Below are 12,480 nucleotides of genomic sequence, written 5' to 3'. Positions count from 1 at the left end.
CTGTGCCTGACAGAAATATTTTGTGAGGCTCTAGAAGCTGTGTTAGGCCGTCGAGGCATTCTTTTGTTCATGGCTTCACTGCATTCCTTGATAGCAGTCAGTAATACAGTACTTCTTTGTTCCTCCATATGTCTATGTAGATTGTAGATTCTTCTCACACACACTGTGATATTTGTGACTAACATGTTCACCAGTCTTTCTATAATGTCCAGTCCTTGGTACTAAGTTGCTTTCTTTGTGTCTGCCATCCTGTGATAACCAATTGTGTAGGCGCTTACCTTGGTGCTGAAATACCATCCATTGACATGTTGTGCATTTACCCATGATTATAAGTTATTCTGTACACATTTCATGCTTTAAATTTTGTTGAAAAGTTGACAAAGGTAGTCAGAGATAGTAACCATACTTGGAGATTTTGTACTTGTTGCATGCAAGTGATATGTGCTAATTGAATGAAAGCACTGGTATGTACATTGAATGTATTGTGAGGAATATTTTCAAATATATCGGTCTTTTAGCAAACTAAAATCAGACCATTCCCATGCTGTATGATAACTGGAATAAAACTTTTTTTTTTAAATTTCTACTGTAGATTGGTTACCTGAATGTGGTGCCGGGCTCTACCAACACAGGAGGGGTGTTCCAGTTCCCCGACTTCGAGCCGTTCGGACAGACCATCAACAGGTTGAACGGGCTTCTGAAGGAAACACCCATCCCTGGTAAGAATACAGCCACCACATACAACCTACAATTTTGTTTGATTTGTAGCTTGCCCAATTGTATAGCATACTGTAATTCTTGAAATTTTTGCAGTGGTTTTATGTTTGTGGTTTTCACAGCCCCTGCCTCTCCACGATTGCAAAGCCACCATTCCTGTTCTGACTTTATTCAGATCCACAAAAAAATACATACTGCCTACCCCCTTGCTTCATGGCAAAATTAAAAAGAAATTTCTCCCTACTGCAAATTCTCAGCGAAGTCAAAATCCATTTACAGTACTGGACTGCTTTGAAGGCTGATACGATCCAAATATTGTCAAAGAAAATCTTTTGACTCGTCTTCTGACTCGTCCAGACAAAGAAGCAAATCTGCAGGGATCTGACAACAGTACATTGCATACGCTCTATGTTGGGAATTGCAGAAACATATAGACACAAACTGGCAAGCAAAAACAACAAGAATTTAAGAAGTAATTATCAATTAACACACAGCTGTTACTCGTTTTGGACTTTCCAAGGTCGCATCCTGAACCTGGAGACTCGTGACATGAAGTACCACGGGACGTGGACGCACCAGGGCGTTGACCCCGACAGGTCCTGTTGGACCCAGAGCGGGGAGACAACAACAATGTACCTCTTTGTTATCAGGGTCTTCTATCTACTGGGCCCTCCTGTGCCTGAAGAAATAGGTAGGTCTGTAGCTTGGCTGCATCATGCTTCATAGCAATTGACTTTCCTCCCTTTACTCAGGTGAATATGAGAACCTGGCTTAGGAACGTCCTTTGGATAAGACATCAAATGGAGAAGAGCGCCACTCCTCCAGCAAGTTAAAGAACCCACCACACTGATAAGAAAGAGTAGGGGTCCTTTTGAGTACTTGTGTGGGTATATCATATATCTTACTGTCTAGTCTCCGGGTTGATATATTGAAAAGGTGATAGTCATCTGTTATGTCAATCCTTCCACAAATCTCAATAAATAGATATCAAATGATTCCAGTATATTACTTTTTCCTCAGGTGTGAAGCCATGCCTGTATGAGGGAATCTCCTTAACCCCTGCAAGTTAAAGACCCAACATACATGTACTTGTCAAGAAAGAGGTTGCATGGCCAAATTCTTGTGGACATTGCAGGCTCCCTTTTTTCTATCATCACTGATCAATGACCAACCTTTTTCCTCAGGTGTAGCAGATTTTGTACCTGAGATGATTTCTCCTCCTCAGGGAATCTTCAGCAACCCCCAGTTCGAGAACTTCCCCTCCGTCATGACCAAGGCTCGCTCCTGGGCTGAGGGTCACCTGCGCACAGTCAGGCTCATCAACATACAGTCATTTGATGTTAAAGTTCATAGGTCAAAGTTTACAGGTAAATGTACAGTCATTTGATGTCAAAGTTCATAGGTCAAAGTTAACAGGTAAACATACAGTCATCTGATGTCAAAGTTTATCGGTCAAAGTTTACAGATAACAAAGTGTTTTCCTTTTTTGGTTTCAGTTTGAAATTAAGGTGGGGGAGTAGTCCCAATAGCTTATATTGTGTCTAGTTTATTTCCTGAACAGCCTGTTGATAATAGTTATTTTTTGTTGCATGGTAAATTGTTCTTGGTATTACTGCACAATTACCATAATGTGGTATTGTTGCATGATTACTAAGATAATGCCTTCCATTTTCTTTTCATCATCAGTGGCTTTTGTGCCAACATCTCCATCAATCTCTTACTACATCCAAGGTTCTATAGATTTCAATTTTTCAGCTTACATACACAGTTAGCTTGTCATTTTTATTGTTTACTGATAAAACATTCTTCTTTTTTTGTGCTCAATCCCCTTCCCAGGAGCTGTAACGATAGATTCTCAGCGCGCTTCCCACATCGAACACGGCAAACACACCACCGCCTTCATACGCATCATCAGGCTCGTCTACGGGAGGCTACGCGGCAGCCTCGACCTGCCCCCGCCCCTTCCCATGGTGCTCAGCGTGAAGACGTTCGTCCCGGCCATCATCTGTCGGGGCGGCAGCTGGGGCATCCCGCAGTACGAGAGTCTGAGGGACACCATCAAACGGGCGCAGGTCTGGCTCAGTCTTACAGGTGGGTTTTTGTTGTTGTTGTTCATCATGGCACCCCAGAAAGTTTCCTTGCTATGTTTCTGAGAAGAGTATCACAGAGATGGATGCTAATTATCTTTCCCTTAAAAATAAAACCTTAACATCCACTAGACTAGAGTTCGAGAGTCTGAGGGACACCATCAAAAGGGCGCAGTACCAAAAAGATCGTGTCAATTTGAATCATTTAGTGTTACAATTTGACTAACATTTTGATTTTGTCCATGTCAAGGTGTCAATGTGGTGAGTGCAGAGACAATCTCCATACGGATGCACTACGGCAGAATCTCCGATGAGGGTGCAGACACCACCCTGACGTACCACCGCACCGACCACGGGTCCTACTTCCTCACGGCCTTCAGGATCTACATCGACGGGGTGTACGAGGAACCGTCCCCTGACCTGCTGCCACCGCCGCCAGACGAGTCAGAGTTCAGCATGGATGACTTCGGATGTTGCAATGTCATGTAGGGTATATGCCAACAGTTTGTTCATCAATGCACATTCATGCGTTACTTGAGATATAACGCTCTTTCACCTTTGTGCAGGGTAGCCTATATCCGTTGTTTTTAAGAACACCAGGGCATTTAGGGATACCAAGTTGACTTTGGATGTTGCAACGTCATGTAGGGTATCATAGAGTTTGCAAAATCATGTTAATAATGTAAATGCGTTTAAGTTTGCTGGGATTTACTTTCGCAGTAGCAGAAAAATGGAGTGTTCGCGGTGGTTTTAAGTTCGCGTTAGCACCATAGACTGCAGTCTTGTACTATAGTGGGTAAAATGTTTGAGGTGGTTTTAAGCTCACGGTGAAGTGGTCACCGCGAAAACCGCGAACATAAAACCACCGCGAGCATATCAGCATTTACAGTACTTGAGATATAACACTAGTTTGCCTTTATCCGTGTGTTGGTATCCACTGTTTTTAAAAACGGCATTTAGGGATATCAAGTCGGTGTCATGTAAAGTATAATCCTAGAATTTGTTCATCAATGCAAAATCATGATCATGCTTCAGAGATAGAACGCTAGTTCAACTTTATCTGCAGGGTAACCTATATGACAACTTCGGATGTTGCAACGTCATGTAGGGTATAGTCCTAGAGTTTGTTCATCAATGCACAATCGTGATCATGCTTGAGATGTACAACAATACTCAACATACTAGCTCTGGTTTGAATGAGTACTGGTGTAGGGTAATATTTCATGTTAGGCCACACCAAGCTGATTCATTGGCTGTCATAGTTTAAAAAAGAGATTAAAAAATGTTTACTCTTTCACACAAGAATGACAAAAAGAATGGACAATGTGTGTGTGTTAGGCTTTGTGAGTTGGAAAGACAAAATTCAATGTGCTCTGATAAAAAAGACAGCCTTAAGTGCCTCCCTGATGACCTGAGGTTCAGAGGTTGTAGGCACATCAGATTTATAATGATGTCGCATTTGTCCAAATCTCCCCAATTAATCGAAAGACAGAAATAAAAGTATCCATTGACCTGAGGTTCAGAGATCGTAGCTGCAGCATTGAGTTTATAACTCTTGTCTAAATCTCCCCAATGAGATCTAAAAACAGAAAAAAGTACTCATTTATATTTGTATTACACTTGTCATAATATTGTATTATATGCGCACAGATGGTGAATATAGGAATTGCCGTTTTCTCCCAACTCTTTCTTTTCATGTTCTTGTCTTCCTTGTATTACTTAGAAGTGTCTGTAAGCCAAGGAATTGGGCTGGTGTGGCCTTTGATAACATGCAGCATTTTACACCTTTGTCAGTCAGCATTCTGTAGTCTAATGAATAAGTCTTGTTTGTAATGATAGTACTAGTGAATAAGGAATGTTCAAATTTATCCCAAAATTGATAATGAATTTTCATAGTCCAAGCCTTTGTATTGGCTGACAGCAAATTTTGTATACTGACATTTATTCCTGTTGTGCATGTGACTACATTGTACATGCTGTGTACATTAAGTGCATGTAGCATCATTGGGGCATCAGAGATATGCAGACTTGGGCTTTCATGAAGAAAAGAGTACCAAATGATGACAATATTTGTAAAAAAAGTGGAAAGCATTTACAACCTGCTGCTGTTCAGCTTTGTATATATATACTAATCTTATTTGTTGAATGTTGTTTAGAAAAGCCAGATGCATTTAAGTAGGCAAAAGATCCAGTTGTTGTTTGCTCAATTCATAGCAAGAAAGTTACCTCAGTCTGTGCTCAGAACTGCCTCAAAAGTATGATTAATGTTAGACATGCAAAATGTTAAATATGTTACATGCATCTAAGGTTGGCAATGCAAGAATATATTTTCATGTCATGAAGTTAAGATTTTTTTTACACACGGGGTGAAATTTTTGCTCGTCCCAGCAAGCAAAATTCCATCCCAGGATGGAGGGACAGGTTCAGGAGACCTGGTCCTGGTTTAGTAGATCTTGAATGATTGGGTAGTGGTTTTTCAAGTAGAGTTACTGAACTTCAGATGGAGAAAAAGCTCTGCATTGAGAGAGAGAGAGAGAGACAAGTAGAAATGGGTAAGGTTGATGAAATCTGAAATCAGTGAAATGACGTTTAAAATTTTACGGTGGACATTGATAGGAAAAAGTTAGTCCCAGCTATCTTTGCATTGAATTAAATCATAAAAGCTGCTAATGAAAACAAAATTATGAATTCAGAGTTGCATATTGGTGTAGTGCAATTATCCGTTGAAATTATTGTCGGAAATAGGCATTGCTGTCTAGTGGTGTAGTTGTTGTCTTTGTACTAAATTTTATACTGTGCAATTTACTTTAAATTTGTAATATTTTCAGCTGCTAACAAGGGCAAATACATCTTTATACTGTTGTTAAGTAAACAATGAATATTAACCCATTGCATTTGTCTGAATTGTCACACATTGGATGAATTTCATGTTTGTGCTATGTGTATGGTGACATCATTCTCAGTCGAGAAGTTTCATCTAAAACTATCCAAAAGACCCTCACTACATGCACTAGATTATATAAGCAATTGCACTGCATCCCCATGTGACCTTAATTGCATGTGTTAACCCTTGACTCCAAAATTGGAATATCATGCAAAATGTAGCAGTATGACTGAAAAGACTACGAAACACTCAAAGCATTACAGATTGTTTTTATCTATGGAATGTAATCTGTCCATTTTTCGATCGCAGCCCAATGATTGCAATTACCGATAGGACGCCAGGGCGCATATTTGTTCCATTTGTCATGGACGCTGTTGTCTGCCTTTTTGAAATACCAATCTTGAATACAGAAGATGTCTATAAGCTAAGCAAGATTTTACACTTTTCTACATTTTATGTGTAATGTTATAATTTGTATGAGAATGGAATACTGCATGGATGCAGCAATGAAACAATTTGTAAAGTTGAATTTATAAACATTGAAAAATACATGTACTTCAGGCTTATTACTACGGGAAGTTGCATTACAGTGTAAATGCTTAATATGTTGTAATATGATATGTACCGAACATACAATAAAGGGGCTGTTTTTACTGAATGAGGCATTCAAGTTAATTGAAAAAGAGTGAAGATGATAATTTTGAGATTTACTTGCACTTGCACTCACAGCCACGTAACGTTACATGCAAACACACACACATGTACGCTCACACACACACACACATACATACTTTTATACGTCCCATATATAAATGTATGTATAGTATTATTGACAGATCAAAGAACCTTATGATCCTTAAGTACGGCTCTATATGAATAGAAACGGGAATAGTTTTGTTACACAGACTTTATTCTCTCCCAGCAACTCTGATGTGTGCGCGAATGAAGATCAGGCTAAGTTGCACACAAAAACGAACGATAAGACAGTTGGAAAGAGCGTGTGACAACGTTAACGTAACGTTAGTGCATTGTAAAAACAGATATCTAACTGATTATACATGTATATGTACACTAAGAATGTTGATCATTTGGGTTGCATACCACCCAGACTTGATATTATGGACAACATCCGCGTACTACGCATCCGCATTTTCCGCATCCAAATTTCAGTCCTATTTTGTGAAAGAAGAAGAAGCTGAACAATCTATCCATGATGATGCAATGGTTGACTTTCTTGTCCAGACCACCTCCTTGATCCACCGAATACGACTGTTATCTTGTCTATTTCCTTGCCCAGCTAAACACACAGTTGCTTCTAGCAATGTGGTCCGTCACTGGGGATTTTTTTCTCTTCTTTTAGTACATGCTATTAACGAGATCTTCGAATGAAGACTCATCTGCGTTGGTAGAAACCATAGTTGAACAGTTAAAAGCTTTGTTCCAACACAATTGCAAGAAAAAACATTCATCATCTTGTGTACCTAATGGCATTGGTCTTGTGCAGCTTCCTTTGGCTGTTTTTTTAGCCTTGTCCCAAAAGTCGAGATGTAGTGTTGCGAGAGATGTAGAATTTTCACTGTTTTCCACACTTCCCAACTTGAAGCTTCAAAACGCCCCGTTTCTGTAACTTCTTGTACAAATTGTACTCGTTACTCATGTGGTGCTTTCCAGCCTGGAGGATCGGCTTGACGGAATCGCCCGGGTAGTAGTGGTAGGGCACGGGTCTCTTCTTCTCATCCCGTTGGAAAGGGAAGAAGCCGTACAGATGGAGCTGGTCACAAAAAGTGCTAGCCATGAACACAGTGACAAGGCCAGTGGACGGACTTCCGACAGAGCGTTTCCCGGATATTCCAGACGCCACACTGAAGAAACAGATACAAAAATTCTTCATTCATTTGTTCTATAATTCTCTCTTCGAAACATCTTAACAAAAGTGCCCTAACAGTTCCTTAACAAACCTACAGCACTCCTCCTTGACATCAAAAGCTATCTGCAACAGAAATCGAAATCGTAATTATTCAGGATAAATTATGAATCACTATAGCCCCAATGAAACCCGCCTTGACCTCTGTTTTCCCAACACCTACCAGCGTCCATCACAATCTAACCAGAGGTTCTTTAAATCTTATGCAGAAAGAGAGAGAGAGAGGGGGAAGGATAGTGCAAAAGAGAGAAAGAAAGAGATTGTGTGGTAGAGAAAGTAAGACAGAGAGTTTGCATCAGCACCAGCTGAAGAGCGATGAAGAGATAGAGATAGAGTGAAACGAGAAGAGATAGAGAGAGAGTGAAAAAACTAGAGAGAAGAAAGTTGAATATTACCTGCGAACTCCACTACCCATTTTCAGCCTCTTTGAACTGATGAACAAGACGAAGGACAGTCGGTACTTCATGAGAGCCCTCCTTAGTTTACCCACGGACAGTCTGTCTGCCACTAAAACTGAACCGTCGATGTTCTGCAAACGACTCTTGTACACATCCTGACTCCGGTTCGTCATCTGTGACGAGGTTTCAAGTCGCTTTGGCGTGCTCATGTTCAAAACTGTCATGTTTGTCCTCCGTCCAACGTCTCTTTCAAACCCCTTCACAGCCGGGAGGTCTATCCGTATGATGTAGTCTTTGGAGTCGATGGCGGGACCGCAATCGCTCCCCAGGAGTATGCCGCTGTTGCCCACAACAGCACATGTTCGGTAATGACCGACGTTGTGTTGTGATGGGCACACTGTGGTGTTGCTGCGTTTCGTTGTAACATTACAGGTCGGTGGAGGTTTTTCCTTCGTATTCCCCAACGTGCTTCTCTCAAGGAATACGTCAGGGTGTAGTCTCGAGGTAGATTTCCTGTACGATGAGAAATTCATGGAGGTACCGTTACCTGTATTTTTCATTGATAATTGAACGCTTAACAAGAGAGATGAAGAGATTGTTGTTATAATAAACCTGGTAAAATCGATATCTGAATTGTGAAGACTTCAAAATGGCAGAGTCGTCTTGGTGAGCTCGAGAAATGCACATGTACACAACTCGACAAAACGTAAGTAACGCTACTGCTACAATAATTATCACATGGTGAAGACTTTGCTTTAGAGAACATTGAAATTGTAACTGTAAATATAGGGCTGCTCGGCTTAAAGAAGAGAACAGAAGAAATGGGTCTTTTCCCAGACATTTGTGTGTAGATGAAATTGTCTCTTTGGAGAAAGTCTTCAGACTCTTCACTGACCTTAGATCTTGCACCGCTTGGGCGTTAAAGGTCCATGTGGGGTCGGGTGAAAGAGAGACAGACGCCTGGACCGGTTCACGGGATGTCACGCCAGGCTGAACAGTCACGTTTGTTGTCAGGTTTCTCTGCAGCTTGTATTGCCGAACAGGCATTGTCACGTCTTCACTGCAATAGTACATGTAAAGTCTAGTTTGAAATGAGAGAAAACTTCAAGAAGAACGTTGACAGGAAAAGGAATAATCAAAAGGGAAAAAATACAGGACACATCGCAAGGCCGTGGTTGACTCTGAAAATTCCACCAATATTACCTTACAGTCATTACTATACTGTGAATTATTGCTTAAATTCATACATTTTTTTCATACATATATTAATTCATGTAATACATGTATACATCTTGCACAAGTAGCCCTTGGGGTCGGTATAGATTTATGATATAGATTTCTCCAACCCTCCACTCAGGTCTGTCTCGTCTACAATTCTATATTATCGTTAGTGCGCCAAACGGTGGACCAATTCTTACCTTACGAAGACGCTTAGAAGGAAATGAACCGATGTGATGACAGCAAAGAAACCTATCAAGATGACGACTCGTCTTCCTGGGTTCTTGCGTCTCGGGGTAGAGGTATCCTGGTCTCCAGACGACATAACAGCTAGTTTGGACGCCATCTTTGCCAGTCCTTTCGACGTGTGTTTACAAATTCAATGGAAAGATAACTCTTATAGACTGGTTCGACCGGGACGTTACGAGTAAAGACAACTACTAACTATTTACGAGGCAGTCATTACGAGCAAAACGTATGTTAGTAAACGTCGATTAAGGAGAGAGCGTCCTTCACTTGGGCTAATTTAATGTTGCGCAGAATGTGAAAAATGTTATAATACCATCTTTGTTCAGCGGTTAAAGAGACCTCGACCTGTTATATTCAAAGAGAGCTAGTGGGCTGGAAGTCCCGTGAGAGTTCAGTCGCCCGAGAAGAAATTATCCACCAATTTACCTTTTGTTCCGATAAATCCGGACCAGCGAACAATTCTCACTGCGATGTCGCTGAATGGCGGTTCATACTAGTTATGTGTCCACAAAATCTTTGAATATTGTACTTTAAAAAAATTAGATCTTTAAAAGCAACAAAATAGTTTTAGCAGGAATAAAAGAACATAGTAGATGTACCAAAGCTGAAGTACATTTAGTCATGCCGCAGACTATTGGGGGCCAAGTGTTGCAAAATTAAACGTATACATAGAACGAATTTTCTCTCACACAGAAGGGTTGAAAAAGGTCTCACACACAGACAGATTTTTCTCTCTCACACAACAGTTGAAAAAGGTCGCACACATTGACAGATTTTTCTCTCTCACACAACCGTTGGAAAAGGTCACACACATCGACAGATTTTTCTCTCCCACTCCAAAGTTGAAAAACTTCGCACACAGTAACAGATTTTCAAAAGGTGATTTTTTTACCATGTGTTGTCCTATATCATTCTTCACAAATGTTATAAATGCAAGCATATACAGACGGTTTCTCGGTTCAACATGTACTTTATTCTTCAATATAGAGGCTATTATATTGTTTTAGTGAATACCGTGACCGGTATTCAAATCCATTTCTATTTCAGCATTAATGATACAATGGCCAGCATGAATTTGACTTTGGACCTGTTATATAGCTTATATGATTTGCCTTTTTCCCATAGAGACATGTATTTGAAATATACCGTAGCTGGAATGTCTCATAGATTCATAGAATGTACGCACACATGTCACCGACTCAAACTTGCAAGCTCGATACCTTTCTTAGATACTCTTTCCGATCGTTCGTGCAGTCATACATCATATCTGTAAAAACAAATATTATCCAAAAACTGAGGCTGAATTTTTTTTCACATACACAGCAAGAAGTTTCTGCAAGTCAGTCACCCATGGTAAGAAAGCTAAAGGTGGAAAAAAATCCGTCCCTGAAGAGAACTGGTTAAAAGATCTTTGTTCGGATGTATAAGTACGACGACTTTAAAGTTTTGGGGGTTGATTGCATTCTTCACATAGTACAGACACCACGAGAATATGTCGCGTCAACAAATGTGCAATTTTTTTGTCTCAAACACTTGCAGAAATCAACTCTCAAACACATATCGAATTATTCTTTCCAAAGACAAACTATTCTTTGATACATCAGACATTTTTATTCCGACACACAAACACTAGAATTCTCTCTCACACACAGCACAAAAAGTTCTCTCACTTCGCGAGGCTTTCCCTGCCAACCCGGCTGTAGGAGTGAGCGATTTTTTTCGTCTGAGTGAGAGCGAAATTTGGTCGATGTGAGAGCGCTTTCGGAATAGTGGAAGAATAACTTGCTTGAGTTTTCTGAACTTCCAAATGGCAATTAACAGTGTTATTTTCTTCAGTTTCCTCTAATAAACCATTTTAACAATGACATTCTGTTATGTTATAGACATTTCCTCGACAATCACTTTATTCCGACACACAACGCAGAATTTCTCTCTCACCCACAGAACAAAAAGTTCTTTCACCTCGGGGGCTTTCCCCGCCAACCCGGCTGGAGGAGTGAGCGATTTATTTTGGTCTGAGTGAGAGCGAAATTTGGTCGATGTGAGAGCGCTTTTGGAGTAGTAGAAGAATAACTTGCTTGAGTTTTCTTATCTTCTTAAAGGCAATGAACAGCGCCATTTTCTTCAGTTTCCAATTATAAACCTTTTCAAAAATGACATTCTGTTATATTATAGACATTTCCTCGACAATCATATCATTCCGACACACAACGCAGAATTTCTCTCTCACCCACGGAACAAAAAGTTCTCTCACCTCGGAGGCTTTCCCCGCCGATCAGGCTGGAGGAGTGAGCGATTTTTTTGGTCTGAGTGAGAGCGAAATTTGGTCGATGTGAGAGTGCTTTCGAAGTAGTGGAAGAATAACTTGCTTGAGTTTTCTTAACTTCCAAATGGCAATGAACAGTGTCATTTTCTTGTTTCCACTAATAAACCTTTTTAACAATGACATTCTGTTATATTATAGACATTTCCTCGACAGTCATATTATTCCGACACACAACGCTGAAATTCTCTCTCACCCACAGAACAAAAAGTTCTCTCACTCCGCGAGGCTTCCCCTACCAACCCGGCTGGAGGAGTGAGCGATTACTTTGGTCTGAGTGAGAGCGAAACTTTGTTGATGTGAGAGCGCTTTCGGAGTAGTGGAAGAATAACTTTCTTGAGTTTTCTTAACTTCTAAAGGGGAATGAACAGTGTCATTTTCTTCAGTTTCAAATAATAAACCATTTTAACAATGACATTCTGTTATATTATAGACATTTCCTCGACAATCACTTTATTCCGACACACAACGCAGAAATTCTCTCTCACCCACAGAACAAAAAGTTCTTTCACCTCGAGGGCTTTCCCCGCCGATCTGGCTGGAGGAGTGAGCGATTTATTTTGGTCTGAGTGAGAGCAAAATTTGGTCGATGTGAGAGCGCTTTCGGAGTAGTGGAAGAATAACTTGGTTCAGTTTCCTTATCTTCATAAAGGCAATGAACAGCGTCATTTTCTTCAGTT

General features: G+C 40.4%; 2 protein-coding genes across 2 annotated transcripts in view; one reads left to right on the top strand and one right to left on the bottom strand.

Annotated features, from left to right (window-relative positions):
- The window catches only part of LOC118421664, a 10,029-nt gene extending 6,531 nt beyond the window's left edge, over positions 1-3,498 (top strand). Inside the window, exons 5-9 of the mRNA XM_035829108.1 lie at positions 593-719; positions 1,238-1,408; positions 1,902-2,084; positions 2,554-2,808; positions 3,055-3,498. Of these exons, the coding sequence (XP_035685001.1) occupies positions 593-719; positions 1,238-1,408; positions 1,902-2,084; positions 2,554-2,808; positions 3,055-3,293 (975 nt within the window). The 3' untranslated portion in view covers positions 3,294-3,498. The remainder of the gene's footprint in view (positions 1-592; positions 720-1,237; positions 1,409-1,901; positions 2,085-2,553; positions 2,809-3,054) is intronic.
- A 2,655-nt stretch (positions 3,499-6,153) lies between these two features.
- Positions 6,154-9,222, bottom strand: LOC118421535 (alpha-2,8-sialyltransferase 8B-like). The gene is made up of 3 exons (XM_035828860.1): positions 8,906-9,222; positions 8,008-8,523; positions 6,154-7,550 (listed from the first exon to the last, which is right to left on the bottom strand). The coding sequence occupies exons 1-3, from the start codon at positions 9,082-9,084 to the stop codon at positions 7,262-7,264; spliced, it is 984 nt and encodes a 327-aa protein (XP_035684753.1). The 5' UTR covers positions 9,085-9,222; the 3' UTR covers positions 6,154-7,261.
- Positions 9,223-12,480: the final 3,258 nt, after the last annotated feature.

This window comes from Branchiostoma floridae, chromosome 8 (genome assembly GCF_000003815.2).
Source record: "Branchiostoma floridae strain S238N-H82 chromosome 8, Bfl_VNyyK, whole genome shotgun sequence".
NCBI lineage: Eukaryota > Metazoa > Chordata > Leptocardii > Amphioxiformes > Branchiostomatidae > Branchiostoma > Branchiostoma floridae.
The sequence above is the reverse complement of the archived record's forward strand: the minus strand, read 5'-3'. Positions and strand labels throughout refer to the sequence as shown.